Source organism: Equus quagga, chromosome 1, assembly GCF_021613505.1.
Source record: "Equus quagga isolate Etosha38 chromosome 1, UCLA_HA_Equagga_1.0, whole genome shotgun sequence".
Lineage (NCBI taxonomy): Eukaryota > Metazoa > Chordata > Mammalia > Perissodactyla > Equidae > Equus > Equus quagga.
In genome coordinates, this window is record NC_060267.1 from 144945745 (window position 1) to 144973690 (window position 27946).

General features: G+C 41.4%; 1 protein-coding gene across 1 annotated transcript; it reads right to left on the reverse strand.

Annotated features, from left to right (window-relative positions):
* Positions 1-4852: 4852 nt before the first annotated feature.
* On the reverse strand, positions 4853-27946 carry LOC124247149 (caspase-14-like). The gene is made up of 7 exons (XM_046676213.1): positions 27507-27946; positions 26032-26084; positions 24230-24379; positions 20490-20715; positions 19907-20023; positions 7656-7765; positions 4853-5765 (listed from the first exon to the last, which is right to left on the reverse strand). The coding sequence occupies exons 1-7, from the start codon at positions 27868-27870 to the stop codon at positions 5664-5666; spliced, it is 1122 nt and encodes a 373-aa protein (XP_046532169.1). The 5' UTR covers positions 27871-27946; the 3' UTR covers positions 4853-5663.

The window sequence follows — 27946 nt, forward strand, 5'->3', positions numbered from 1 at the left end:
GAGTCTGAGGGGGCGGGCCTTCTCTTTCCGGAAGGCGGGCTTGCGGCGCTGGCGCGGGGAGCCAGGAAAGGGCGCCTAGGTGGGGGCTGGTTCCGGTTGGTTTGGGCAGGGCAGCTGGCAAGTTGGCGGCTTACTCCGCCCCAGCGATGTTCCGGGTGTCTCGGCCGCTCCTGCTGCAATTCCAGTCGAGGACGCGGGCCTGAGGCCTGCCAGCCAATCGGGATTCGAGTTCTTACCCAGCCTTTTGTATCTATGAGCCTGAGCGGGTCCCACAGCTAAGCTGCGGTTTCCTATGTGGGAAAGAGTGTTGAGCACAAGCCGGTGTCTAGTAAACAAAAGCTGGAGAAATTCTCATTTTTTGGAGGACAGTTTAGCAGCACATAATGAAAGGTTTTAAAAGGTTCACTTACAGGAAGTGTTCCTGAAAAAATTAAAAAGAATGCACAGATGGTATGCACGCGGGGTTTTTTTTCTGGTAGAAGAAAAATTGCCTATCAATTGATAGATTAGTTAATAAAGACTTATTCCGTCCAGTACAATACTATGCAACCATTAAAAAGTAATTACAATATAATCTATGGTACAAAACGGAGTTGCAGGATGAGGGTGGTTATTTTTAAAAAAGTTGAAGCCCTATCCGTTAAAAAATGATTGTAAAGAAATAGCCAAATGATTACTTGTACGGTAGGTTTCAACCCTGGCTACACTTAGAATCATTTGGAGAGCTTTTAAACTTGCCCAACCCCAAACCAAAACACATCTGATTTTTAAGAATAGCTCTCTAGATAGTTTTAATGTGCAGCGAAGGGTGAGAAGCACTGATATACACAGAGAGAAACTGGATGGGGTTTTCTTCCTCATTTGTTCGTAAATGTTCTGAGGAACACAGGTTGTTTTTAAATTGAAACAAAACCCCACTGTGTTTAAAGGAAGAGCTGACATAGAAGGGAAGGAGTAAACTTAGCCATGGCTTTCAGCATCCTTAGAAACTGCTGAAAATATCTGGAGACATTTTGGCTCTTAAAAAAAAAACAGAAAAAAGAAGACTTAAAAATAGCTATATGGCTATATGAGGGGCCAGTGGCATAATGGTTAAGTTGGAGCTTCTGCCTTGCTGGCCTGGGGTTGACTTCAGATCCCAGGTGCAGACCTACACGCCGTTCATCAAGCCATGCTGTGGCAGCATCCCACATACAAAATAGAGGAAGACTGGCACAGATGTTAGCTCAGGGCCAATCTTCCTCACCAAAAAAAAAGCACACTATATGAAAACTGAATGGCTGGCTTTTCTGTCACTGCAGGACTTGTCTGGTGGGCCTTCTAGGACACTCCCACACCATCTCAGCAGCTCCCTCCCCTATGCACAAGAGAGTCTCAAGAATGTGTCCACTAAAAAAACTAGGAAATTGTAATTATTCTTAGGTATTTGTTTCTCCACAAAATAACTTTGTCCTTGAGAACTGATCTGCATGATGAAAATTTTTGGTGAGGAAATGAGTTAAGTCCAAAGATGAAAATACAGTAGTGGTAGTAAACCACAGTGAGAAGTCCTTGGCCTAAGAGGCACTTGTCAAAGAAAGGTGTTGGCTGCCCAGCCAGGTGTCCTCCTCCCCACCTCTCAGCCTCTGGGTCCTCTGCACAAGAAATTTCTCCACCATTTTTTACTCATGCCCATTTTTGATAAACATCTCAGAGCCTTCCTTTTGCCAACTTTGGTTTTTGGGATTTGTATTTAAAAAATAAAAACTGGCCTTAAAAAAAATTTTTTTTGGCGGGTCCCAGCAGCTCGGGGCGGTGGAAGGGGCAGCAGCCTAGCTTCGCGAAGGCACCCGGCAGGCGCCCGCCCCACCACCAAGATGCCCAAGAGGAGGGTCAGCTCCGTGGAGGGCACGGAGGAGGAACCCAGGAGATGGCAAGGTTGTCAGCTAAACCTGCTCCTGCAAAAGTGAAAACGAAACCCAAAAAGGAGCCCGAAAAAGGCCGTGGGGAAGGATAAATCTTCAGACAAAAATGTGCAAACCAAAGGGAAAAAGGGGGGCAAAAGGAAAACAGGCCGGAGTGACTAACCAGAGCCTAAAGAAGACTTCCCTGCAGAAAACCGAGACTCTGACGGGCAGGAAAGAAGCCAATTCTGACCAATATCACGCACCATGTCTTATCAGTGATGCCGTCTCCCTTGTATTCTTATCAACTATTTTGTAAACGCCAAGTGTTTTAGTAGCTCTAGAAACATTTTTAAGGAGGGAACCGTGCCTCATCCCATTTTTTAAGTGTAAACGCTTCTTTTAAGAAGTGAAATCACTTGGTTTTTTGGTACAACCAGAAAATAGCGAGGATACTGAATAGGGAGACTTTAGTCTTCTTGGGCTCAGCTTAACATTCCACAGATAGGGGCAGTTTTTACAGCCTATGATACAAAGCATACTAAATGGCAATTTGGAGTCAGTTGTGCATTTAATATGTCTTGAACGTTTTAAATTACTTCCATTCCCATGTTATTTTTGGTAGAAGTGTTTCCTAAAGAAAACCAGTCCTTGATCTTGACTCTCCCTGTCAGGATTTTGTGCCCTCTATAACATCTTTGGTTGCGGAAGTCCAGTTTTCCTAGTAGCTTTGTTAATGTGCTGTGAAAGACTGAAAATTTCAGTATGTGGTGTATATATTAAATTGTGAATTAGTAGGACTTATGATGTAACAGGCATCAACATTTGAAGATAATGGTATTTGATATCCTGTTAAGGGAAATTTGCCTCCCACCTTTAAACTGGAAAGTCACTGGAATAACCATTTAGAAAAGAATCACATGATTTTTTAGATGTTTGGTATATGTTCAGAATTGTGTACATTTCAGATTGAAATGTCTATTGATCCTCAAAAAAAAACCAATAAAATCTCAATTATGAAAGAAAAAAATTGTTTTCAAGTATAAAACTGTGCTAGGGACTGCAGATTTTTTTGGGCTATACTTCACACGGCATTGGTGGCTAGCAGCGCCCCTATCCTGATTTGAAGCTAAGAAAATATGGGCACCGAGCTGGCCCCAGGCATCAAGTTCATCTCGGGTCCCTTCCCCCGTCCCTTTCTAAGGCCTCCTCTTTGCTCATCTTCACCTGTTTGTCTGGGATCTGGTTGTCTTAGAGGACCGTCCACCAACCATACCTGTAGTGGTCTGAACAATGTTCCCAAATCACTTTTCCCTCCTTTGTCCCAAAGCTCTCATTCTCTCAGTTAAATACTCTGGTCCCTTCTGTCCACTGAAAGCATTCCATCCTACAGCTTTTCTCCATCGCTTGGGCCTTTGTGTCTCGTATTAGTTCATGTACTGGAATCCCAGCTTCACCACACGCTGACTGTGTCTCTGAGTTAAGTCACTTGACCTCTCCCAGGAAATAGGCGCTATTGATATTTCAGCTGCTGCTGCTCCCCTGAAACGAGCCCCTGTACCTGGAAATCCTAGGATGCGAGGGAATAGAGAAAGGCTCACCCGGTGTTCATATTTTATAAACCAAGGAGACATTTTAATACTTTATAAAAAAAAAAGTGACATGTCAAATATCTGACGTCAAAGGTTTAAAAATTAAATCACATGTATATATACTTAAAAAATCACATTAACTAAAAAGGACACAATTATCCCTGAAATGGAGACAGGCCTGGAGAGTCTGGGTTGCTTCAGTCAATTTGGCCCTCAATCTTCAGAGCGTTCTCACCCAACCCCTGCCCAACGGTCTTAAGCGACTGCCAGCTTGAACCGCTGGGCTCAGGAACAGCCCCATCCGCAGGATGTTCATGAGCAAGTTCACCAAGAAGTTCACTGAAGTCCAGCAGGACGAGGTCTGAGAGTCAGCTGAGCCAAATCTCCTTGTATATAGATGGGGAAAGTGAGGTCCAAACCCAGTTCAGAGTTACACAGAAAGTCAGAACACGGTTACAGTTAAAACTCATGCTCAGTCCACAGTCTGCTTCTCTAAACACAGTGGTCTACAGACAGGCTTTCTTGACAGTGGGATGGGACCCAAGTGGTGCCCTGAACAATGCATGGCATAGAGGAAGCACACAGTGAGAAAAAAGGGCATTTCAGGCAGAAAAGGAGAGAGTGAACATGAAATGATAACATATCCAAGAGTGTTCATTCAACATTCATTCATCCACAAGCCCGATTCTGGGAGAAAAGGTTATTGAAGGAAGGGGGAATTGCCTGGTGTGGCCCAGACGGAGGACAAACAGGCAATGCACAGATAGTGTAGGTTAAGGCCTGAGAGGAGGACTTGGAATATCCTAAGGGAATTTTGGGTATATTTTGCAGGCAGTGGGCAGTCAAAGGAACATTAATAATGGGATGGGTTTTACAAAGAGATACAGGGGAAACGTAGGTTAACTTCCAACTTGTTGCGTTAAAGCAGCCATGGGACATCCAAGTAGGTGGGGATGACCAGCAGTTGGCTAGACATGCACAGAGGTAATGAGGCGAGGTCTGAGGAATGGATAAAATACTTAAAAGACAGGGATCAGTCATTCACTAGACATTCATTGCACGGCTTCTCTGTGTCTTAAGGGACAGACAGAAGCTCGGATACGGCAATAAACGAGACACGTGGCCTCTGCCTCTTGAAGCTTACGACTGAACTGGAGAGAGATATTAAACAGCCACGACACTTGGGGCCAGCCTGGGGGTGTAGTGGTTAAGTTCACACCCTCTGCTTTAGCGGGCCGAGGTTTGCAGATTCGGATCCTGCGTGCAGACCTAGCACCGCTCGTCAAGCCACACTGGTGGCATCCCACGTAAAACAGAGGAAGACTGGCACAGATGTTAACTCAGCAACAATCTTCCTCAAGCAAGAAAAGGAGAGGAAAGATTGGCAGCGGACATTAGCTCAGGGTCAATCTTCCTCACACACACAAAAAACAACAAAAACAAAACCAGCCACGACACATTTAAATGCTACATAAGAAAAGCATAGGGTCTCTGAGCACTTAGAAAGAGCTGACCTAGCGTGAGGGGTTATGGAAAGCTATCCTGTGCGAATGATGTTTGAACCAAACTCTGAAGGATGGAAAGGACTCACCTACATGGGATGGAACCATGTTCCAGGCAGAGAAAACAGCAGTTCAAAGGTCTGAGGCAGCAGGAAGGAAGCAGGGGAACTGGTGGAAGGCATCAAGGGCACAAAGTGCAGGCAGAGACACCCAGGTCACACTTGAGAACGGCTTACGGGGTCAAAAAGGGGATCAGTCTGGCTGCAGAAGACAGTGTGGGGGAAATAAGATGACAAGACCACATAAGGGCAGGTCTTGACCACTAAGCCCAGAAAATGAGGCTTCCCACCAGCACTAGATTGAGCATGGAGAAGGTGGGTGTAATAGGCAAGAGAAGCACATGATAAAAACAGTACACAGAGACCTGGACTTCCATGTTTGGGTAACAGTTCAGGAAAAACATTTGTCAGAAAACAGTGATCTTTTAAAAAAAAAAAGTCAAATTATTTACAAGTATCAAATAAGCACAGTTAAACCTTACAAAAGTAACATATATATAAAAAACAAACTGGAGAAGTACTGGTGACAGTCATAATTCAAAACGATAACCATTCGTACTAGAGGTCAAACGCTCACGGCTCTTTACAGTCTGTTATAATGCAGTCATTTTCGAAATCTTCCTGATGTCAAAAGTACACCGATTTAGTTAAAGTTGATTCCATTACAAGTGATACTTTTATTGGTTCCTCACGTAGATGAAATTCAGTGTGCACCACTCTGTTATTCACCTGAAAGATAAAAGCACAAACTGTTGAAAAAGTGTGAAAAGATAATGTGAGGCCCTGAGCGACAGCCTTCTAGTTAACCCCACAGAACGAGATTGCAGAATTACACGACGGCATCAGGAAAACCACGCCAACACCGTCCACATCCCACCAAGTGCTTGGAACGCAGTGCCATGGGATGGAAAGAGCACTGGACTCAGGAGTCCACAGACCTGGGTTCAGGCTCAACTTGCCCCTGGGTAATATCAGGCAAGATATTAACCTCTCCTGAGCCGTGGTAACTCCTGGTAAAATGAAGGGGATGGATGTTATGTCAAAGTATCCAACAGCTCTACAATTCCAGGGTTGGTTGTAAGTTCATCACTGTGTTGTAAGTGCCTTTAATGCAAAGGCCACACAATGCTCATTTTTGGGCTTTCTTGCCAGCATCTACTCAGCTAGCGCTTTAAAAATGAAGTGAACCAGGGGCTGGCCCAGTGGTGTAGTGGTTAAGTTCACACACTGCTCTTCGGTGGCCTGGGGTTCATGGGTTTGGATCCTAGGCTCGGACCTACACACGGCTGATCAGGCCATGCTGTGGTGGCATCCCACATACAAAATAGAGGACGACTAGCACAGATGTTAGCTCAAGGTCAATCTTCCTCAGGCAAAAAGAGGAAGATGGGCAACAGATATTAGCTCAGGGCCAATCTTCCTCACCAAAAAAGAAAAAAAAGAAAGAAAAAGAAAGATGTTCAATAAAGACTTACTGAACATTGGTAAGCAAACCAATTTTTCAGTTAGCGTTAACTAAAATGGATTTCTATTTACAGTTGGTTAAATCTTTGCTATTACGTATTCCTGAGAGGCTAACAAGAAACTATTTTCTTAAAAAGAGAAATTGAGCAATATATTTGGGAATGTGGTTGGGACAACTGTCAAAACAGTCTGTAGTCCCTCAACCTTTCCCCCACGAGCTTATCTCAAATGAGTTTTGAAAGCTGTTAAGCATCATATGTAAAGTCTTAACATTAAATGTTTTTTTGAAAGAAATAAAAATAGTTACCATACCTGGAGGAGGTGAGGAGTAATTAATATATAACTGTGGTTAAGGACAAACTCTAGAAGCCCTCTGCCTGGGCTAGAATGCCAACTCTGTCACTAACTAGCTCTCCATGTGTAAGAGTGGATGTGAATCCCAGGACCTCCCTGAGGTTGTTGGAAGGCTTACATGGATAAACGGATAAACATCTGTGAAGCGCAGACAACAGAACTGGCACAGAGTGAGCAACGCAATAAATGTTAGTATGGATGGTACTGTGCTCATGTACCATCTTTTCTAAATTTAGCCCTCTTTGGGTATAAAACTCCCAGATTAAGAAGAAAATTACTCTTCAATCCTGATATGACAGATGACTGTAATTGGGCCATCCACCAAACTACTGTTTATGTATAAATCTGCTGCAATTCTTGGCTACTCATTCATTCCGTGAACATCTACTATGGGCTACGAGCTGGGAGGACAAACGAGAGCTAGTGTTAGTCCTTAAAGAAGGCCTCTGTGGTCCCCTCTCCCGGGGGACCCGAGTCAGGCTGAAGCCGACTGCAAGGGCAGGACCGCAGGGCAGGACCACAGGGCAGGCGGGAAATTCCAAGCTCACCTAATATCCCACTCACTCGTATTACCAATGATTAGAAAGTGTCCCTATCAGTTCTCCTCAGCATCTGGCTCAGCCAGGTCTTCTCAACAGTGCTGCCAAGTCCTCGAAACTCACCACCAGCCACTGTTTTCAAGCAACTTTCCAGTATTTCTCATGTTTTCACGGCTAAAGTCAATCTTCTCAGGAAAACGTTCTCATCAAGTGCATTAGCTTCAGAGTGAATGGAGCACATGTTCACTAGGAATTTACTTACTCTGGTGAAAAAGTCAGCAATGTGCCACCTATTTCCATGCTGTTTAAAGACTTCAGCCATTGCTTCGATCATCACGGAGCCAGTGCGGGGATGCCGTAAAGCGACATGGTCTGCAAAGGAAAGAGAGAAACATTTTGTCCATTTTCCTCCTCTACTGGCAGCTAACTTGCTCTGTGACTCATAGTTAAAGCCGAGAAAATGGCTCTGAAGTGCGAATACAGAAACACTCTCCAGTTATCAGGATTGTGTCTTGGGCCACAACAGAAACAGGCACAAACAAAGGAAGCACCTGAGCCTCCCAGGGACCTCGTGTGACCAATACACGTAACTTCTCAAGGGCATTCTTTCTTTTCTTTTTTTTGTGAGGAAGAGTGGCCCTGAGCTAACATCTGTTGCCAATCTCCCTCTCTTTTATGTAGGATGCCACCACAACATGGCTTGATGAGCAGTGCTAGGTCTGTGCCCCAGATCCGACCCTGCAAACCCTGGGCCGCCAAAGCAGAGCACATGAATTTCACTACTATGCAACCAGGCCAGCCCCTCGAGGGCATTCTTTTTATATGCATTTTTTTAAATAAAAGTTTTCAAATATACACAGAAGTAGAAATTAAAGTTTAACAAACCTCCATGTACTTATATCTAGGATTCAATAGTTATCATCATTTTGCCATATTTGCTTCATTTATCCCTTTTATTTTTCTTGCTGACTTTTGCTATAGCATTTTAAACTTTTGCTGTAGCATTTAAACATTTAAATAACCCCTACATACACCCATAGGGAATTTATTTGGGGGTTCCCAAAAGTTTAACTACTGAAATTATTTTTATTATTAGTTAGGTTAAAAAACAGGAAACACGTCTATCTAGTGTGGAAATTCAATGGGAATATCAAAATTGCACCCTCACATAAGGAATCTGGATTGGAACAGAAAAAATATGAGACATCTTTGCAACCTCAGGGTAGGCAAAGGTTTCTTAGAACACAAAAAGCATAAATCATAAAAGAAAAAAATTGATAAATTGGACTTAAAATGAAAAACTTTTGCTTTTTGAAAGACATTAGTTAAGAAAATCAAAAGCAAGCCACAGATTGGGAGAAAATATTTGTAACACATACCAGAGAAAGGACTTGTAACCAGAATATATAAAGAACTCTTACAACTTAAGAAAACAAACACCCCAACACAAAGTTGGGCAAAGGAAGATACATGAATAACCAACAGGCACATGAAGAGAAAACCAGCATTATTAGCCTTCCAGGAAACGCAAATTAAAACCACAAGGTGCTACTATTGTATCCACATTACATTGTCTAAAATTTCAAAACAGATCATACCAAGCGCTAATGAGAATGTGGAGCAACTGGAATTCTCCCACACTGCCGGTGGGAATGAAAAATGATACAACCACTTTGGAAAAGAATTTGGCAGTTTCTTTAAAAGTTAAACAGGGGCTCGCCCAGTGGTGTAGTGGTTAGGTTCACACGCTCTGCTTCAGTGTCCTGGGGTTCACAGGTTTGGATCCCTGGCTCAGACCTACACACCGTTCATCAAGCCATGCTGTGGTGGCATCCCACATACAAAATAGAAGATTGGCACAGATGTTAGCTCAGGGACAATCTTCCTCACATAAAAAGAGGAAGACTGGCAACAGATGTTAGCTCAGGGACAATCTTCCTCACCAAAAAAAAAAAAAAAAAAGTTAAACATTACCTATTTTATGAACCAGTCATTCCATTTCTTAGTATTTACCCAAGGAAAACAAAAACACGCCCAAAGACTTGCACACAAACGTTCACAGCAGCTTTATTTGTAATCATCAAAAACTAGAAACAATCCAAATGTTCAAGGGAATGGATAAACAAATTGTTATATCCACACAATTGAATATTACTCAGAAATTAAAGGGAATGAATACTGATATACAAAACAGCATGCATGAATCACAAAACCATTGTGCTGCGTGGAAGAAAACATCATACGTACTGTGCAATTCTAGTTCTATAAAATTCCAGACAAGGTAGTCTAACCTGTGGTAACAGAGAGCGGATCCGTGGTGACCTAGGGATGGGATGGAGCCAGGCAGGGATTATGACATGAGGAAACTGGGGTGATGGAAATATTTGCTCATCTTGATCATGGTGATATTGTCATGAGTATATACTCATACCTGTTTTAATTGTATACGTGAAATACGTACAATTTATACTTCAACTATACCTCAGTCAAGTTGTAAAAGAATCCAGAGAACATATCTGTTTAGTGTGGGAACCATATGGGAATTTCAGTATTGCCCGTCTTAGAGTAAATCTGAGTTAGAAACACCACATCACAAAGCTCACTAGTCCATCTAGTCCAGTGTTCTTCAAACTGCAAGTTGTGGCCCAATAATCAGTCAAGAAATCAATTTAGTAGATTGAAACCAACATTTTTTTATAATGGGATAGCATAGGATATAACAGAAAATATTAAAGTATCTCAAACATAGTAAGGGCAAGTACTATTTTTAAAACTAGTATTTGTCACATATATATTTATACTTTTATGTAAGTGTATATAACATTATAATGAGCTACATATTTTATCAATTCTAAGATTTCTTTTTACTTTAGTATCTCTACAACCTGGATGTGCTGTATAATCTCTGCTGTATCATAGATTAATTAGTAGCTTCTTTTTTTTTTTTTGAGGAAGATCAGCCCTGAGCTAACATCTGCTGCCAATCCTCCTCTTTTTGCCGAGGAAGACTGGCCCTGAGCTAACAGCTGTGCCCATCTTCTTCTACTTTATATGTGGGACGCCTGCCACAGCATGGCTTGCCAAGTGGTGCCATGTCTACACCCAGGATCTGAACCAGCGAACGCTGGGCCGCCGAAGTGGAACGTGCGCACTTAACCACTGTGCCACGAGGTCGGCCCCTAATTAGTAGCTTCTTGATGACACAAAATAATGCTATGTCTTACAATCAAGGGATTAGATTTGATGAAATACAATAGCGATTTCTTACTGTGGGCTATGGTAAATGACATTGAAAGCCTCCGCCCTAATGCAGCCTGCAGCCTCTGAAGAATCATGTGCCAGTGAACAAAATAAAAGATCAAGAGTAGCTACCAAGAATCTTCCCAAATGAAAGATCATACATTTTTCATTGCTTTGAAAATTATCAGCAATGGTAAGTCTGTGGCCATGAGTTCAATCATCAGGACAGATTCTAAACCACAAAAAAAAAAGAGTCAGATGAGTGAAAGTGGAGAACTTTAGACTCTGGCTGAAAGCCAGTGAGTGTCCAGAGATCTACCAAACAAGGTCAAAAGATCACCAGGACTGGGATCCCCCAACTTGCACTGTAAAATGGGGTAGACAACTCTGGCCAGGGAACATGAGCAGGACCCACTCACAAGACTCAGCACAAATAGCCAAGAAACTGATGAAAGCATGTTGCTGTTTCTCTTGCATGCAGGAGACATGGCTCTGGCACAGACCAGGAGTGACAAGCTCTGGGACCTGCAGGGGTCACGTAGCTGATATGTCTCTGGTGAGCCAGATGCGAGAAATCTGAGTTTTTATGTGAAGTCTCCCAATTTTTAAAAGCAGATAACTCCATTTTAAAATGTTTAAAATTCATTTTTTGAATAGATAATACATTTAACTGGTTCAAAATTCAAATTACAAAAGAAATCTAGTGAAGTCTCCCTCCCTCTTTGTCCCATGCCCAAGAAAATTAACGGTATCAGTTTCCTGTGCATCCTTCCAGATCTGTTCCATGTATGAAGAAGTTTATACCTGTTCGAGTGTGTAACCACTCTCCTCCCAACCCCAGCAGCATATTATACATGCTGTTCTATGATCTGACTTTTTTTCACCAAGTCACCTTGAAGGTTGTTCATCTTCAATAAGTAAAGGGCTTCTTCCTCCATTACATAGTATTCTACTCGATGATTTACCATAATTTATTTAACTAGTCCCCTATGGATGGACATTTAAATGGTTCCTAATACTTTGCTATAAAAAAGTGTCAGTGAATAACATTGAGCACATGTCATTCAGACATCTACTAGATACCTGGAAGATGAATTCCTAGACAGGAAGTACGTGTGCATTTGTAATTCTGCTAGATGATGCCAAATGGTCCTCCAAAGAAGTGATACCAATGCACAGTCCCACCAGTAATTAATAAGTAAATTTCCTATCTCTTCACCAAGAGGACACATTCAAACTTTCCGATCTCTGCCAATCTGATAGATGAAAAATGGTACTTCAATCTTGTTTAACTTTCTTCTTATAAGTAAGGTTGAGCATCTTCTCCATGCTAACTGTGCTCCCTGGGAATTCTCAGTTAGCTGCCGATATGCATTGATCTATTGGGGTATTGGTCTTCTGCTGATTGATTCACATATTAGGAAATTAGCACGTACCTGTGTGCTCCTTCCAGATCCCATTCCCTCCCTCCCCATACAGAAACCACTGATCTTAATTTTGTATTTACCATTCACCTTTTTTTAAAAAAAAGTCATAGTTTTACCACATATATATATGTATCCTTAAACACTGCAATGTGTGGTTTTGTTTTAAATTTTTAAAAAAACACAAAAGTCTACTGTGACTTTTCTCACTCAATGCTATATTTCTAAGGCCAATCCTTTCTCTTGCATGTAGCTGTATTTCTACTCCTGAGTCCACAATTTTGTCCATATCCCAAACTATTCTTGTCAAGGTTCGCAGTGACCTCCACTTTTCTAAATCCAAAGGTGAATTCTCTGTCCACATCCTACTTGACCTGTGAGCAGCGTCTGATGTAGTCAGTCACCTCCTCCTCCTTAAAACACTTCCTTCACGTGGCTTCCACAGCAGTGGCTGCTCCTTCTTAGCATCCACTGCTGATTCTTCATCTTGGCATTCTATTCATATTGCAATAAGGCCTGTGACCGCATCCAGGCCTACAGCCTTAAAGAACATTATGAGCTGACGACTCTCACATTTCTCTCTCCAATGCACACCAGTCACCTGATCCTAGACTTAAATAATCAACTACCTCCTTAGCATGTCCACTGCGATGGCTAATCACCATTTCGAACTCTTGATTTCCCCTCCCCCTCAAATCTACTCTTTCTGGAGTCCTCCCAATAGAGGAAAATGGTAACTTCTTTCTTCCATTTGAAAAATCAGCCTATGTTGCCTGAAGGATATATACCGCCTAGGCTCAAAATCTCAGCTTCCTAGCTGTCTGATCTGTATTCTCTCCTGAAAATTTCCCCTCTCTCCCGGCTCATCCCATCAGCATCTGTGCAGCAGTACTGCCCACCTTAAAAACAAAACTCTTTTTATCCCTCATCGCCATCCAGACAATGTCCCCATTTCTCAACTCCCTTTACAGCAAATCTGCATCAGTGTTGCCTACATTTTTGCTTCCAATCCCTTTTTTGCCAATCCCTATATTTGCCATCTCTCAAAAATCTTTAAATATACAAAAAGAACACAGAATAATGTAAAGAACACCCACCTGCCTATCCACCACCCAGATCTAACAAATCCTAACATTTTGCATATTTGTTCCAACTCTTCCTTTCAGACGAGAAATAGTTGAAGCCTCATTTGAATTTCCTCCTTGATTACTTTCTGTTCCCTCCTTCTCTACACTCTCTGCCTCTACCAGAGGCAGTCCCTATCACAAAGCTTTTGGCTCTTCTTTTTGCCCATATTTTTATACTTTTACAAGCTATAGATACAGTGATAATATGTTATTTTGTGTTTTAAAATCTTTATATTCAAGGTATACTATTTGTATTATGTAATCTTCATGCACTGCTACATTTAAAACTCCTCCACGATTCTTTTCAATTGTTGCACAATATTCTACTGTATGAATATCCACTCCCAATGACTTTAGCTTTCTCTCCACTTCAATTATCCCTATTGTAAACAATTTCAAAGAAGCACCCATGTTAGAGTGACCAACTCGTCCTCATTTGCCCCTTTCCCGGTTGCAGCAGTGAAAAATCCAGCATCCCAGAAAACCCTTCAGTCTGGCAAACTGGGACAGTTGGTCACTGTATTCCACATATACAGGGGCAGAGGACTCTTTAGGGCAGAGGTGCCCAAACTTTCTCAGTTCACAGTACCCTTAGTGTCTCGGTAATTTTTTCACAGTGCTCCTAGACTAAAAGAAATAACTGAGTTCCATTTATTAAAGTAGTTAGGTTTACATTTAGTATTTATATCCTAATAACTGATTGGCACTTGGGGGAAAAAACCCCACACAAATGGAAAGAAAACTATTTTTATTTTGTTCTTAAATAACCACCATTACTGATTAATGGGATGTGTGCACCTGTTGGGCGCTGCACAACTTATCAACCGAGGGTTCCACCATGGTACTCGCTTTTTATCTCAGCAAGCTTCCAAAACCTAGCTAACCAATGATATCACAGAAAAGAATGCTGCATGATCTAACTTTCCAAACCTTCAACTACCTGAGCTAGTGGTTCACAGAGTTAAGTATCGCTGTGTGAGTTCATGTGCCCACTGGTTTGGGCACCACAGCACTAGGGCACACACCCAGAAGCGAAATCGCTGGGTCAGGGAGTAAACAGATTTTTAACTTTACTAGATATCACACATTGCTCTCCAAAGAGGTGGTACTCACTCACTCTCATCAATGGTATATGGAGTGCCTGTTGCCCAGATCCCCATACGTATTTGGTACCGCCAGACCATGTATGTATGCATCATCTGATGAAGTGAAAATGGGTGACCCTAAAAGATTTATATATTCCAAGTTTCCTGCTTTGGATACTAGATAACTTTAAATACCCTTCCAGCTTTAAAATTTGATTCTTGATTAAAATAAAATTTTAATGCTATTCTGGGCTGATAGGAATTCATAGAAATCTCCAAGGCACCACATCCCTCCAAATGAGGAAGTTGAAACCTGAACTGGGAGCAGAAAGCAAAGAGGAAAAACAGAGCTGCACGGTGCCTACAGGAAGATGTCTGTCCCGGCACGTCTAGAAAGGAAAAGCTTTGACGGCAAGCCTGGGAGGGAGGGAGAAGAACCCAGGACTCCTGCATTAACCCTGGACCCTGAAAGGGAGCTACAGGGATCCAGGTGGGTGATAGTCCTCTCTAAAGGAAGTATTCCCTATTTATGCCCCCAGGAAGACCACCAATTTGGATTCCACAGGTGAGCTAAGAGTTGAAACACACAAAGAAACATCGCCATGAGTGACAGTCAACAGAAACAACCAAATGAGTGACTCCCAAAGACTTTCGATATTGGAAATAGTAGGTACAAAATATAAAATAACCAAGCATGAAATGTTTCAATAAAAGAATCACAAGAAGGAACAAGCAAAGATACTGTCAAACAATCAGCCAGATTTGGGTTTAAAATGAATTTACCACCTCAATCTTCCTTAAGTGAATTTCTAAAGGATATATGGAAATGAACCCAGAAAAATGGTCTAAGATTCAGAAAGGAATAGAGAACAAAGAAAATGTTAACTACGTGGGTAAACATAAACAAACATGGACTGTATAAAATATTACAATAACATTCTAATTTGTGGAGTTTTAAAAAAGGGATAGGCATTACCTAGAATAGTGCTTGCCACCCTGGTACTTGCCAACATATCTGATAAAAACATGTTGGATTAATGTTTTAATTCAGAAGAAAATCAGGCGGAAGGTGAAGGAGTTTAAGAATACATAAATACTTTCATATAAATAAAGAATGTTAACCAAGATACAAAAAATAAAGGGTAGAAATAAATGTTAAACTAAAGCAGTGCCTAAGTGTGGAAGAAGATGAGACAGTGTGTCTAAGGTTCCTCATGTCATCAGGGAGGAGGAATAAGCTTTTCTATTAACTTCAGACCACGTACACATGAATGAAATTTCACGGGCAACCATGAGAAGAAGAGATGCAGAATGTACACCTTCCCAGTGAGCAGGGGAGAAAATGGAAGAATGACAAACTGAACTCACAATCAATGAAAAGTAAGAGCGTAAAGGAGAGGGAAAAGGCAAAGAAAAATAGGACAAATAGCACAAAGTGGTAAAAATGAAAATATATCAATAGTCACAATAAAGATAAATTGTCCCAACTCACCAGTAAAAAGAAAGATAATGTCAAGCTGGGTTAAAAAACAAAATCCAGCTATATTCTTTTTTTTTTTTTTAAAGATTGGCACCTGCGCTAACATCTGTTGCCAATCTTTTTTTTTCTTCTTCTCTCCCCAAAGCCCCCAGTACATAGTTGCATATTTTAGTTGTGGGTCCCTCTAGCTGTGGCCTGTGGGATGCCACCTCAGCATGGCCTGATGAGTGGTGCCATGTCCGCACCCAGGATCCGAACTGGCGAAACCCTGGGCCACCAAAGCAGAGTGTGCAAACTTAACCACTCAGCCACGGGGCCGGCCCCACTATATTCTGTTTAAAAGAGATCACCTAAAACATAGGGCCCAGAAAGGTAAAAAGAAAAAGGTCTAAAGAATAGATACCAGGCAAATATGGGCCAAAAGAATACTAGAGTATCTATATTAAAATCAGACAAAACAAACTAACACAAAAAAACCACTATTTGGGATAGTACGTCCACAAACAACGGTTAAAATATTTATTTCACCACAAGTTGTAACAGTTCTAAAATCATATGCCTCTACTACAGTTGCCTCAAAATATATAAAGAAAATAAAAATACACATTAGAACTACAGAAGAAACTGACAAACCCACCATGATAACGTGACACAGTAACACTATTGCAATTGTTGGCAGGTCAAACAGACAAATTTAATACAGACATAAAACATCTGAACAACACAGTTAAGCTTAATTAATAGAATTCTATAGAAGCCAGCACTCGAGAAGTGGAGAGCACATAGTCTTAAGCTCGTACAGAATATGATAGTCCGATAGCCATTAAAAATTTACCGTAGGCCAAGACATAAACCAAGTTTCAACTGATTTCAAATTGGTATCACAGTTGATATTCTTTCTCAGTTCACAGCACAAATAAACCAGACATCAATAACAAAAGCAGAAATTTTAAAATCCCAACACCAGAAATTTAGAGACATTTGTCAATAACTAATGCATAAAATAATGGAAATTTATGAATTCTTAGAACTGAAGGATAAGGTTGTGACACATTAAAATGTAAGGGTTACAGCGAAAGCAATACTTAGAGGGGAACGAGAGCTTTAAAATGCTTATTTTTTAAAAAGGTAGAAAATAAGGAGCCAAGTACCGCACTGAAATAGTCAGGAAACGCAGAGTAGAATAAACCCTCCAAAATGAAGAAAAATTGAAATAAGAGCCAAAATCAATGAAATCAAAAACATACATATACTAGAGAGAATTAACAAAAGTAAAAATGGGTTCTTAATTAAATACACCACAGGAAAGATTGATCAAGAATAAAAGGAAGCCACAAACTCTAGAGATAAAGAAGAGAACGTAACTGTAGATAGGTTAGAGATTTCAGGTGATTAAAGATAAAATGAACTCTATGCCAAGAAATCTGAAAATAAATTTTTATTTTTTTCCCATGGAGAAGCCAGTTTTCCTAGCACTATTTATAGAATGGCCCATTCTTCCACCATTGATTTGTAATGGCTTCTTAAGTCACATATCTGGTTTCCCTACATATTTGGTTCTACCTCTAGGTTCAACCCCAATGGTCTATTTGTCTCTACGTGGGCTGACACAGAGCTTTTGTTATTTCTTTACCCTAAGCACTCATATCTTACAAGACAAATTCTCTCAAATACTGCATAGCTCACTCTCTTATGTCCTTCAAATCTCTACCCAATGATCACCTTCTCAGTGGGGACATCTCTATACATCTGTTTTTAAAAACTACAGTCTCCACTCCCTACCCCTCAACAACTCCCTCTTCTGGCGTGATTTTTCTCCATAGCACTCATCGCCATCTAACATATTGTTTCATTTTTGGTAAACTTTTCATTGAAGAGTAACCATCACAGGGAAAAGGATGCAAAGCATAAGGGCATATAATAGCTCAGTAAATTTTCATAAAATGAACACACTCACATAACTGGCACCCTCATCAATAAACAAGATGGTACCAGCACTCCATCTTGCCCACTTTGGTCATCACCACTCCAAACACTCTGCAGCTCCAAGGGCAAGCAGTATCCTGACTTCTAACACCACAGATTAGTTTTGTTTGCTTTTGAACTTTATACAAATGGAATCACAAAGTCACACAATATCTATTTTCTCTCCGTGTTTACTGTCTGTCTCCCCAACCAGAACATAAGCTCCGTGGAGACAGATTTTTAGCTCTTTTGTTCAATACTGAATCTCTAGCCCTCAAACATAGAGTCCAGCACATACTCGTAAAATTCATTCATTCAACAAAACTGCAGCACAAGGCTCCTTGTCCTGATCCTTACCTGTTCCACAATACTTTTATTATTAGTTTGTCAAATTCCATGAAAAAACACTTTGGAATTGAATTTATAAATTAACTTGGAAAAAACCCTGTCATTTCTATGGTATTAAAATTTCTATCCATGAACATGGTATTTCTAATCATTTATTCAAGTCTTCCTTTATGTCTTTTAGGAATGTTTTGTAATTTTCTCTAATAAAATTCTTACTCATCTTTTTTTAGTCATTTCTAGACATCATTCACTAAAGCAAGAAAAATAACATGGTATCTTTTTATTTTCTATTATACGTTTTAAGTGATTATTGCTACTATATTCAACACTAATAATTTCTAGAATATTTATCCTTCTATCTCTTTTTCTTACCTTAATGTATTAGCTAGGACCACCCACGCCATGTTAAATAGTAGGGGTGATAGTGAGCAAGCTTGTCTTACACCTAACTTTTAAACATTTTTACAGTTTTATTAAAGTATAATTTATAATCGATAATCATCTGTACATACTTTAAGTAGACAATTTAATAAGTTTTCACATATGTATACTTCCATGAAACCATCACCATAATCAAGATTATGAACATACCAATCAATTCCCCGCAATGTCCTCATGCCCCTTTGTAATCCTTCCCTTCCACCCCATCCCCAAGCACCATTGATTTGCCTTCTGTTACTATAGATTAGTTTGCATTTTCTAGAATTTCCTTTGTGGAGTCGTACAGTATGTACTTTGTTTTGTCTGGTTTCTTTCAGTCAGCATAATTATTCTGAGCTTCATCTACGTTGTATTATGTATCAGGAGCTCACTTCTTTATTGCTGAGTCGTATTCCATGTACGATATATCACAATCTGTTTTTATTCATTCACCTGTTGATGGTCATTTGGGTTGTTTCCAGTCTTGACTATTGCAGATAAAGCTGCTGTGAACATTCGTGTGCAAGTCTCTATGAGGCCACATGCTTTCCTCACTCTTGGGTAAATAACCAAGGAGTGGAATGTTATATCTAACTTCAATAGAGACATTTTTAATGTCTCACCATTAAGTATATTTCATTTTACATTACTGCCCTTATTTTCCTTTGCTTCCATTTCTTCACTAACATTTCATCTTGAATTGTATATACATCTATGTAAACTATCATAATCTTTTTTAAATAAAGTCAAGATAAAAACAGCTGAATAAACATCCTTGACCACTTACTTCTACTTTCTCTACATTTTTCTGTTTCCCTTCACACCAGTGAATCAAGTCCACCTTTTCAGTACACAAGATTCTTTTGGACTTTAACTTATTAGTAGTAATAGTATTAGTAATAATAATGATAATAATGTTATTAGCATATTAGCAATAAGAGTAGCTAATTTCTTTTTTTGGTTTTATTACGCCAGTTATTAAGATAAGCACAACATCTGCATTACATAGTTTAATTTACATAACATCCCAATGACATGAGTGAGTTTTATCATTCTTGTTTTACATGACTAAACTGACACATCTAGAGGTTAAGAAATACTGAAGGTCTCAAAGATAGCAAGTGGCAGATCTTTTGGTCCAGGATCTTTTTCACATGAGAGTCAACAATCTTATTTACCATGTGATACTTTGCTAAGAGGTTGGTGCCTTCCTGGAAGACATGAATAGTAAGATGCCAACCTACCATCTCTGAAAGTGAAACATTTTTTGAAGGGAGATGGATGGGTTAATAAACATTTCTCCTTAAATACGTCAATTCGTAAAGCACAGGTAATTTTTTTTAAAGATTTAGAAAACCATCAGGAATAACCTAACCCCTCTGGAAGAATGTGTATCTCACTGTCATCTACCCTCACTGTCCTACCTGCCTGGGTGGGATAGATGATGAAATAATCACTGAATGTAGGCAGCCTCCTCTTCTCTGATATGTCGTCAGAGTCCATTGGTTCATCATCCGTTTCGACACCACTATCTCTTTTCTCTATTTTTTGAGGAATGAAAATACAAATTACAATAGTACACCATTGACACCAGTAACCCTTAATAAAAGTCACAACAAGCTTGTATCTCAATGAGAGAGAGAAATAGCCACAAAAGCTTTATAAGTCAGACGTTAGTCCCACAAGGCACCTGGAATCACATGATGGTGGGATGTCCCTGGAAACTGCACACATCTCTCTCAGAATTTGAGGTTCCCTGACCCACCTCACGAAGTTAGTGACTTGGACCCTTCCTCAGCCTAAGTTAACTATTCTATCTCACCTATGTTTTTCTTCCATCCCTTCCTCCCAGCTCAAAGTCCCTAGTATACTACACAACTAAAGTTACATCAGCTCAGGGCCCCTTAATTTAAAATAAGTAATTTTTTTTAATTTGCATTTCTTTCCTCAATCATCAATATGAGAATTTCCTAGAAACAGGACTATTACAAAGAAGTCTCCACCTACCTCCTCTGCAGGCCTGGATTATAAAGATTTTTGGTTTCTCTTGAAGTGCTGGACAATTTTTATTGTTAAACATTTCAAAAATGTCTTCCAGGCTGACTCTTTCATCATCTTTCATTTTAATAAAGCCATTTTCTCCATGGGACATCAGAGTAACAAGACAGCAGCCAATTTCATCTTTAATTTCATTTAGTCCATCACGAAATGATGTTATTTTTCCAAGTAACTCCTGTAAAATAGGATAACATATGAAAACAGAACTGGAGGTAGGAAAACCCAGAAATGCTAGAGATGGCCCCTTTACAAGGTGATCCAATGAGATGACAAATACGGAAATACCTACATCTCTAACAGAGGAAGTATGAGGTAAACACTAGTTTCTAACTTTCACTTCTCTTTTGCTTGCTCTCAGAATTCATGATTTCTTCTTGTGCCACTGGTTCTTGTTTGACAAAATTATGGGATCTCTGATTCTCTACCACAAATACAAGAGAATTATAGCTCCCCAAATGGTTAATGTATTTAAATTTTGTATTAACTTATTTTATATACAAAAATTATTATTTTATAAGTAAGCTAGAAATGAAAAGGAATGGAGGAGTCTACTGAATAATATATACCTGCCAGAATCTATCAGGAGATGTCATCAGAACCTAGCCCACTAAAAAGAGGAGCAAGGCATGATGGCTGCTATCACTGCTCCTATACAGCTGTAACAAAGATCCTAACCATTTCAATAAGTAAAAATTAAACGAAGTTCAAATACTGGAAACAAAGAGCCAAAGCTCATTATTTACAGATAACACAACTATCTAGAAATATAAAATAATCAACTAAAAACCACAGAACTACAGATCAGCAACTTGACCAGATACAATGATCTAGAGCTCCCAATAACCCAGCAATAATCATTCAAATTACATAATGGAAAAAGAAATCTCATACATGGTCACACCAAAGTTAAACCAATCCCTAGAAATAAACCTAAGAAGAAATGCACATTACCTAGAGGAAGAAAACGATAAAAAAAAACTTTAGTGAAGAGGCAATGTAAACAAACCATGACATACTGATGCTTCTGACTGAGATGACTCAATGCTATTAATTTGTCAATTCACCTCCTATTAATCTCAATTCAATGTCATGTCAATCAAAATCCCAAAAGATTTCTGTGGAGCTTAACTAGATTATTCTCAAGGTCATAGGGAACAGATAATGCTCAAGAACAACCAAGAAATTCAGAAGCAAAAAACAAAAACAAACTCAATGAGGAGGAATAGGTCCTATTAGACATCAAAATGTACTACAAAATCATGATGAATACAACAGTGATATACGGGCCTAAGTACAAACAAATAGATGAATGGAATATTTTAGAAGCCAGAAATTGATCCAAGTATATACAAGAATTTCATTCATGATAAAGGTGAAATTTCATATACGGGGAGGAAGGATGCATCACTCAATAAATGTTGAGGTGACTGACTGTCCATTTGGAAAGAAAGTCAGACCTCCTATCTCACACTGTTGCAAAAATAAAAATTACAGAGAGTAGAAAGTAAACCTTAAACTCTAACAATATTACAGAAAAATAATTTAAAAATTTTAAAGTTTGGAAGGCATGGGGTTCAATCAAGACACAAAAACCAAGACGACAATATAAAGACTGACAAGTTTACTGCAAAAATTAAAAGACTTAGATATGACTTAAGACGACAAAAAATCAAAAGGCAAGTAACAGGGTAGACAAAAAATATCTGCAGTATATTTTGTAAATAAATAATGTCTAGGGGGGCCAGCCCCGTGGCCAAGTGGTTAAGTTCATGAGCTCCGCTTCGGCGGCCCAGGGTTTCACCAGTTCGGATCCTGGGCACAGACGTGGCACCACTTGTCAAGCCATGTCCCACATAGCAGAACTAGAAGGACCTGTAACTAGAATATACAACTATGTACTAGGAGGCTTTGGGGAGAAGAGGAAAAAAAAAAAAGATTGGCAACAGATGTTAGCTCAGGGCCAATCTTAAAAAATAATAATAATGTCCAGGAGCATAACTAAAGAATAAGAACAAGGAAAAGAAAATCCAGTAGGAAAAAGGGCAAAGGATACAAATGGGTAATTTATACAGAAGGAAAAAAATAACCAAAAGATGTTTAACCAAACTAATAGCCGTGCATCGCTTAATGACAAGGATGCATTCTGAGAAATGCATTATCAGGTGATTTCATCGTTGTGCAAACATCACAGAGTGTACTTACACAAACCTAGATGGTACAGCCTAGGACACACCTGGGTTATATGGTACTAATCTTATAGGACCACTGTTACATATGCGGTCTGTCATTGACCAACATGTCATTACGTAGAGCATGACGATAATCTGCAAAATGAAACTTAAACAGCAAAATACTTTTGCCAGTAAGATCGCTAAATATATACAAATAAACGTGGACAAGATGTACAGAAAAAGGTGACTTCCGGACCTTTGGGAGAATAAACCAAAAGAACACTGGCAATATCTTCCACCTGAACAGAAAAGACTGGATTAAAAATCACGTAATGTGGAAGAGATTCTGGTACAATCCTTGGGAAAAATGAAGGAGTCTATTTTTAGCTTTGAAATATTAATAACATCTAACTTTACTGAGCACTTACTATAAGTCAGCCAATATTCTGAGATCTTTTACACATAGCAGCTCATTTCATCCTCACAACAGCCCTGCAAGATCCGTTACTATCATCACAGCCATTTCAGAGATAAGTAGTCAATTTAAGGCAGGGTTTCTACAACTATTGAACTGCTGACATTTGCGGTGAGATAATTCTTTGCTGCAGGGGCTGTCCTGGGCATTCTAGGATGTTTAGCAGCATCCCTGGCTTCTATGCACTAGGTGCCAGCAGTACCCTCCAGCTGTGACAACCAAAAACGTCTCCAGACATTGCCAAATGTCCTCTGGGGGACAAAATTACCCTAGGTTGAGAACCAGATTTAAGGTAACAACAGTTAGAGACAGGATTCCAACTCTGGCAGTCCATGCTGCATTCATAAGTCCTGCTATGCCCTTCCTTGATCCTCCTTAGCAGTGACTCAAAGGATCTATGAAGGGCTTTCCTATGTTATTGTCCCCAAATAAGAGCAGGTCTGGGCTGCAGCTCAGCTAGGGTCAAAGAGGTCAAAAAGGAGTTCCCACCCAACCGCCACCACTCTTTCACCGTATTTTTTTCTGTGTCATCTCCTTAAGTCACAATGCAGTTCTACCAGGGCTCTCAGCCCCACCCCCTCCCACAGTTCCAAGCGAGTCCCACAAGGACTCAAAATCCTTGGGCTCTGAAGTTGCTGGAATCCCTCTGGCCTGGCCTCCTACTGACCTCTCAAAGCTGCTTCCTTGGTCTCCCCTGCTCCCAAATGCTCTGGACCTAGCCCACTCCGGACTCACAGCTTTTCCTTGGGCCTCCTTGCGCATCTTGCTGAGGATCCCATCTTGGGTTTCCTTCCCTCTTCAACTACACAGCCCCAGCCAAGACTGGACCCCAAGAGGCCCCTGCTTGACTGGAAGGGGAGCTGGGGTACCACACACATAAGATTACAAAAGCATCAAGAATTTCATCAGGACACACATATCATTACTCAGCAGGTCCTGGTTCTCGCCAGGGACCAAAACCCCATTTTTTTTAAAAAAAAAAAGATGAAGGAAGGTTATAAAATCCAAGTTACAATTTTTCATTTTTGTTTTTAATTTGTTACCATTTTGTCAGGATCGATGCAGGATGTATGTTCGAACTGGCACTGGCCAAGCCATTCCTTCATCAGCATGACGTCGTGCTGAGCCCCGGGCCTGTTCCTCTTCACACACATGAGGAAGGCCTTCCGCCTGCCACTCAGGTCATAACGGTCCTGTTTTCCAGGAAAGCCAAGAAACAGTATTTAAACCAAACCAGGCTCAGAAATCCAAATATATATACATATAAATCCAAACCTATATATATAAGACAAGTTTTTTCTAGGATTAATGGAAAGGCTTTCCAGTTCAGATCAGAGGCACACTGATTGCTTCTCTGAGTCAGTTCTGGAGGTGGGGTGAGGGGAGGCATGACTTGATTTATCATCCTTTCACATATCTTTCTCAGACTAGGACTAATAGGCCAATCTCTTTTTTTTTTTTGAGGAAGATTAGCTAACATCTGCTGCCAATCCTCCTCTTTTTGCTGAGGAAGACTGGCCCTGAGCTAACATCCACACCCATCTTCCTCTATTTTATATGTGGGACACCTGCCACAGCACAGCTTGCCAAGCAGTGCCATGTCCACACCTGGGATCCGAACCAGCGAACCCCAGGCCACCAAAGTGGAACGTGTGAACTTTACCGCTGCACCACCAGGCCGGCCCCTAGGCCAATCTGTTTTTAAATTCCTATATGCAGCCATAACTACTGGTTTAAGGAAATACGGAGAGATAAGAAAATGGTAAATGACAACACAGGCTGCAGTCAACAAAATCCAGACTGTGGGACATTCTACAGGACAAATAACCTGGTTTCTTCAACAAATAAAGAAGAAAAAGTTTAAAGAAGGGAGAAGTACCATAAATTCAGTCTTAAGAGACGAACTAATCAAATGTCATTGTGTAGACCTTGTTTGAATCAGAATCCTGATTCAAACAAACCAACTGTAAAAGACAAAGGAACCAGCCAAGAAAATCTGAATACTAAGTGCATCTTTGCCAAGGTTAAGGAACTTCTTTTTGTGGTCCTATTTTGAAAAAGGTCTCAGAGATATATACTAAAATATTTGTAGATGAGGGGCCGGCCCGGTGGCGCAGCGGTTAAGTTCGCACGTTCTGCTTCTCGGCGGCCCGGGGTTCGCTGGTTCGGATCCCAGGTGCGGACATGGCACTGCTTGGCAGCCATGCTGTGGTAGGCGTCCCACGTATAAACTAGAGGAAGATGGGCACGGATGTTAGCTCAGAGCCAGGCTTCCTCAGCAAAAAGAGGAGGACTGGCAGTAGTTAGCTGAGGGCTAATCTTCCTCCAAAAAAAAAAAAATATATTTGTAGATGAAAGTGGATGTCCTTTAAAGTAACTGGGAGGGGAAAGCAGAGAAAACAAGACTGATCACATGTTGCTAATTGTTGAAGCAGGGTGATAAGAGCTGGGCTGGAGTTTGAGACATTCATTTTTCTATTCTACTTTAGTATTTGTTTAAAATTTCCATAATTAAAACTTTAAAAAAACCAAAAGTACCCTGCAGCCAGCAATTTATGTAGTTGCCCAAGGCCATAGAATCTTCATTTAACCTCCGGTGCCTCACCTCCTTTGACTTGTAAATTGGAGATGATACCACTGCACACCTCAGTTTGGTTAATGCATGCAGTGGTTTTAACTGGTGATTGTTACCTTTTCCTATTATAACGATCTGACCACTGGAGACAACCACACAGATAGTCCCCCTTAACCGGAAGAGGAGCAGCACAAAAAAAGTTCAAACGGTGGCTAAACGTTCTCTTTACTAACCAGTGTACAGTGTGGGAGAAACAGTGAAAATATTTACCAATTCACCATCCACACAATCATAGCTTCTCTTGGGAACCTTTCTTGGAATCACTGGATGAATTTTCACGAAAAGAGAATAAAACAGAAAAAGAACATTATTTTTTTTTTCATTTTTTTCTTTCTAATCAAGATCTGCTGTTGTTCCTGTTAACAGGAAGCTCCTCCTAAGGAATTCAGTTGTCTCTTATGTTTTTGGATCCGGCAGGCTTCAATCTCCTTTTAGACCAGGTTTCTCGGATTATGAACACCCTCTCTCAAACTCATGAGGCTGGAAACTTGAAACAGAACTCCCTTAGATCCCAGTCAGGTTCAAGGGCAGAAAGACCCAGGCCAGGGAGGAAAAAGACCAGGGCTAATTAACATTACTGCACCTGCACTTCCTGAAGAGGAGACCAAGACGACAATAAAGGGAAAGGCGGAGTAAAAGACCACACCCTATCTTATTTCATTTAACCTTGTCTCTCAGCATTCAATGCAAGTACTTACTGGGTACCTACACTGTGCAACCATATTGTGTAGTTTGGATGATTCTGGGAAAGAAAACCACTTTGCCAACAGCAAGAGACTCAATCTAAAGGGGTGATTAAAAGAGTGATCCATAAACAAGGAAGTCCCGAGGGACAAGGTGATCAGTGTTGCACAAGTGCAGTCTCCATGGGGCCGTGTTCTGCCTACAGGTCATGTTCTGTGGGCGACTACAGTTGTCATCCATTACAAATCTTAAGAAAAATCAGCAACAGACCTCAAAACTCAACCAGATCATAAGCATGCTGAGGTCAGAGAGCAGCGATGGCACCTTTTAGCGTCCACCTCAACGCCTTGCATACAAGGGCTGCTCGCTCTCGCGCGCTCTCTCTCTCACACACACACGTTAAATTTCGCGGGGAAAGCCCCAACCTCCCCCATCCTGTTACATACTACATTTCTTTATCATAAACCACAGCTTCCCAGATTTATGGCAAATGGTCTAAAGGCGTGCAAGAAGAGGGACCCCCGCCCCATAAACACACCCACTGAAGATGTGGCCGTGGGGATTCTAACACTCCGTTTCTCTCTGCCTCGTCTAAAAACCTCCCACATCACAATCACTTGGAGCTACTCGTTAAAAATGTATCCCAGGCCTGCTAAGTCAGTCTGATTTCCGAGCCGACCCCAAAATGAATTGGTAGACCCTGATGGCTACTCTTTAACTGGTCACTGGGATTCCGTGCCTGGGAAGGTGACTCTCCTGCCCACTTACCCCTGGGCTCCCACCTCCCGCAGCGCGTTTTCTCGATCCCCGGACGCCCGCACCCTCTTTGCTCCTCTACCCCTCCCCCATCCAAGGCCGGTCCCCCGCCGCTAACCTGGGCGCGGGGCTGTCCTGGATGCCCGGGGAGGAAGGGCCGAACCCCGCGCTCACCCAACCCCCCCCATGCCCCCCCCCCCCCAAGGCCGGGAATCCCCGGGCGGGAGGGCAGTCCCCGCGCTCACCCGGGCCGTAGTCGTCCGCGGCGGCGGCGGCATTCTGCCAGCGGGCCAGCAGGTCGGCGCGGCGCAGCTGCTGCAGCACCTTGGCGAGGACGCGCGGCGCGGCCGTCAGGTAGTAGTGCTTGGCGAGCAGGCTGGCCAGCCCCGACGCGCTGCCGCCCTCCAGCTCCAGCTGCAGCGGGCTCACGCGCGGCTCCTCGTCCACCGTCTTGAGGATGCGACGGAAGCTGCGCAGCTCTTGCGGGGACAGTACGTCCAGGGTCTCCTGCAAGCGGCTCTGCAGCTCCTCCATGGCCGGCATGGTCTTCGAAGGCCACCGGAGGCCATCGGACCCCGAGCGCCGGCCGCCCCCCATGCTTCCCTCCATTGTCACCCAAAGATGCTGAAGCGCTCGTGCCTGAGGGACCAACCCGAGGAAGTCTCAGCCCTGCGCACCGCACACG